Source organism: Azolla caroliniana, unplaced genomic scaffold (genome assembly GCF_043228905.1).
Source record: "Azolla caroliniana isolate FFs.n. ecotype wild unplaced genomic scaffold, voAzoCaro1.0.p SCAF_722, whole genome shotgun sequence".
Lineage (NCBI taxonomy): Eukaryota > Viridiplantae > Streptophyta > Polypodiopsida > Salviniales > Salviniaceae > Azolla > Azolla caroliniana.
Window position 1 is genome coordinate 1,144 of NW_028231157.1, and position 3,268 is coordinate 4,411.

The following is a 3,268-nucleotide window of genomic DNA, read 5'->3' on the forward strand; positions in this document are numbered from 1 at the left end:
ATCAAACGTCTACTCTGATTTCATTGATTGTTGGGAGGCGAACCTGGAAGGTGATATCATTTCAAAGAACGATTAAGAGAATCAAATGTACACCAACAATGAACAGATGTGGATTGAGAACACAGCGATAGAAAACAACAATATATTTTTGTATGCACATGTTGGTGCATAGAGATCAATACAATCAAGAGCTGTAGCCCATTTCTTCCTAGGCAAGCAGATACAGATGTAACTCAGAGGGCAAGAAAGGAATCTAAGATATTCTCGCAATATTCTTAACTAGACTGTACTTGGTTAATCTTGGACTTTCTATACGTACGAGGTTGTTAACCCATCCTCTTACCTTCAATGCATCTCAAATTCCATTATTGGCGCTTGTGAGGTTGTTGAGGTTGGAGCTTGTTCACATCAAGATATGGTATATTGTATGCCTTTGTGGCTTGTGATGTTAGAAGTATTAAACATGCCCTTGTGTTAATGCATTCGTTTCTGAGGGTTTTCTCTAATTGAACAGCATGTAAAGTTTTTCTAATATAACTTCTAGGTTCTAACGTTATGCAATTCTAGTGCTTGCTTTGCCAAAATGATTTTATAGCAAATGGATGTTTATGATAATGTCTTATTTTGGTCATAGAGTTCAGGTACAGATTCCTTGGTGAGCTTGTGGATGATTGGGGATCTTGATCCTACTGCTTCGAGAAGGTATGCGATAGTAAAAAAGTTGTTCTTGTACATGTGTGTACTATGCACTATGCACAATTTAGCTTAGTTTCCTTCAGCGCTTGTATATAATGCAACAGTACACACTTTATTGTTTTGCTTCTGTCTAAGGTGCAGCTCTGATGATTCACCGAGGACTAATGTCGATCCACTTTTGCGATTGTATAATGGACATGAAGATAGTGTGTATGGTATGAAAAATCTATGATATAAAAGAAATTTTATACATTTTTAACTGCATTCTGTTTTTCCCCTCTAATCATTTGGTTTTATTTAGGCATAACATGGAGCTTGAGAGAGCCCTGGTTATTTGCATCACTTTCGTATGATGGGAGAGTAAGTGCAATATTTTAATATTCGTTTTAACAATACACTTGTATGCATAGAACATAATATTCGTGTTCGTGCAAGCATTCAAACGATTGAAAATGTTTGAAAATGAACATGTTTGAAAAGGGAAAAAATACGTGCTCCTTTTTTTTTTCTTTTTTTTCATGTTTTTATCACAAATTCAGGTCATCCTAGTGGTAACGAGACATGCTATTGTTGTCTGTCTTGGGTTCGAGTCCCAAATTTCTCATCTCTCTCTTGTTAGTACCATAGCAAAATTTTATATTAGTTTTTTCATTTTTTTCATTTTTTGTTATTAGAAATGGGCTTAACCTAGTGGTAAGTTGCCATTCTACTATTGCTTGTGTCTTGAGTTAAATTCCCAACTTTCTCATATCCTCTTGTTATTGTCATGTTACTTTTTTTTTCTTTGTTATTAGAAATTAGCTCACCATAATGGTAAATTTTTATTCTACTACTGCCTATGTCATGTTTTCTTCATATTCTCGAATATACGTTTTATGAGTTTTTGATCGTTTCTTTTTTCTTTTTTCTCTTTCTTTCTTTGTTATTAGAAATTAACTCACCCTAGTGATAAGTTGTTATGTTACAATTGCCTATGTCATATTTTCTTCATATTCTCGAATGTATGTTTTATGAGTTTTTGAACATTTGATTATAATTTATAAGCACATATTTTGATTCAATCTCTATAGTTCATACTCCTTTTTTTGTAAAGTTCTAAAGTGAGGATGATAGAGATGTCTTGATTCTTAAGAAGCATCCCAAAAGAATGCATGTGATACAATGCAAATATTGCAACCATACTTATGTTGGTGGTTCACAATGGATTAGAGTCCACTTATTGGGATTGAGAGTGAATCAATATATAATATAGACCATAGTCAATCCAATCCAACTTTGAGATGATTTACCATACACGTTTGATTGAATCATTCTCGAATGCGAATGCACGTATGATACGCATGGTTCATTCTATGCTTGTATGTATCTATGCATGAATCCATTTTCCGAGATTATTACATGCTGCTCATGATAAGAACTATTTCCCATTAATCTCTATTTCGTATATTGATGTGTGAGTGGCATTCTATTACCTTGATGATCATTTTCTTGTGATCCCAAATAGTCAAAAGTATCTGAAAGTAAAAATTTATAGTTTGGAGTCGTCAACTCTTTTTCTCGGTTTGTTTATTAACCATGCATATTCATCTCATGATTCAGAATCTGGCCACATACTGCATTTTAAAGTTTTGTTTTGTGCCTCAGGTGCTTGTAGAGTCAGTACCACAGAACATTGCAAAACAGATCAACCATGCAACATAAAGCTAAGTCTAAAGACATTATTTAATTGTCTGGGTCCTATTAAGACAACTCATAACGGTGCCTAAAGATGAAGAGCTCAGTGCAAAATGTGTTCATTTTTTCCTCTTATTGACAAGGAGATTATTTTTTGATATTGCCTCATCAAGCCATGCAACATCTTTGGTTTAAAAACTGTCTCTATTGTTTAAGAACCACAAGCATTTTGGATTCAAAGCTTATTGTCGTAAATAACTAAGGATCGGTTTATTCAAAACATCGATTTAAGGATGATAATAAGAGATTAGTTTTCAGTCTCATTTCAGCTTGATAGCATCTTAATATTTGCACTTCCAGAGATAGAATCTTGGTACTGGCTTTGTACCAAGAAATTAATGTCATTTGCTTTGGCCATTTTGGCACCACCATGTTAATATTACAAAATTTTGACATCGAACAATCCAATATTGAATTGATAGAATATAGGTCATGGGCAAAAGAAAATTTGAATGTCATTGTCATTAGTAGAATGTATTTTTCGTTGGAGATCATGAGCATTGAAACAAAATGTTGGCCTTAATTCTGAAACCTAGAATGTAATGTCTACTATTAGTTTAATGTATGATTTTTTGAATGCGAAAAACATAATCATTGCCATTGAGTCTGTTTGTTAATGATGCCCTATACAAGGTGTTGATTGGCCTTTGAGCAAGAAAAGTCGCAAACTATTTAGTAACACCTACAATGAAACAAAATATTGTATTAGAGAAGTGAATGAAAACTGAATATACTTAGATTACATACTAAATTTATCTTGAAATGATTGACTTGACATTATATATTTCAAGAATGAAGCACTACCACAACTTGAGATAATATTGTTCAGAACACCATT

At 33.2% G+C, this 3,268-nt stretch overlaps 1 protein-coding gene across 2 annotated transcripts; it reads left to right on the top strand.

Annotated features, from left to right (window-relative positions):
* The first annotated feature begins 571 nt into the window (after window positions 1–571).
* On the top strand, window positions 572–2,610 carry LOC147847731 (WD repeat-containing protein DWA2-like). 2 transcript variants are annotated; one of them, XM_087338883.1, is made up of 4 exons: window positions 572–702; window positions 838–911; window positions 998–1,056; window positions 2,341–2,610. In XM_087338883.1, exons 1-4 carry the CDS (start codon window positions 668–670, stop codon window positions 2,395–2,397), a joined length of 225 nt encoding a protein of 74 aa, XP_087195009.1. In that variant the 5' UTR covers window positions 572–667; the 3' UTR covers window positions 2,398–2,610. The 2 variants fall into 2 exon arrangements, with proteins under 2 accessions (XP_087195009.1, XP_087195008.1); XM_087338882.1 differs by having other exon boundaries at window positions 573–702; window positions 832–911.
* Window positions 2,611–3,268: the final 658 nt, after the last annotated feature.

Excerpts from the sequence above, each read along its gene's own strand:
- LOC147847731 (XM_087338882.1), top strand. The coding sequence starts at position 668 with ATGATTGGGGATCTTGATCCTACTGCTTCGAGAAG. Across the intron at positions 703-831 it reads GATCCTACTGCTTCGAGAAG|GTGCAGCTCTGATGATTCAC; the intron begins GTATGCGATAGT and ends CTTCTGTCTAAG. Across the intron at positions 912-997 it reads ACATGAAGATAGTGTGTATG|GCATAACATGGAGCTTGAGA; the intron begins GTATGAAAAATC and ends GGTTTTATTTAG.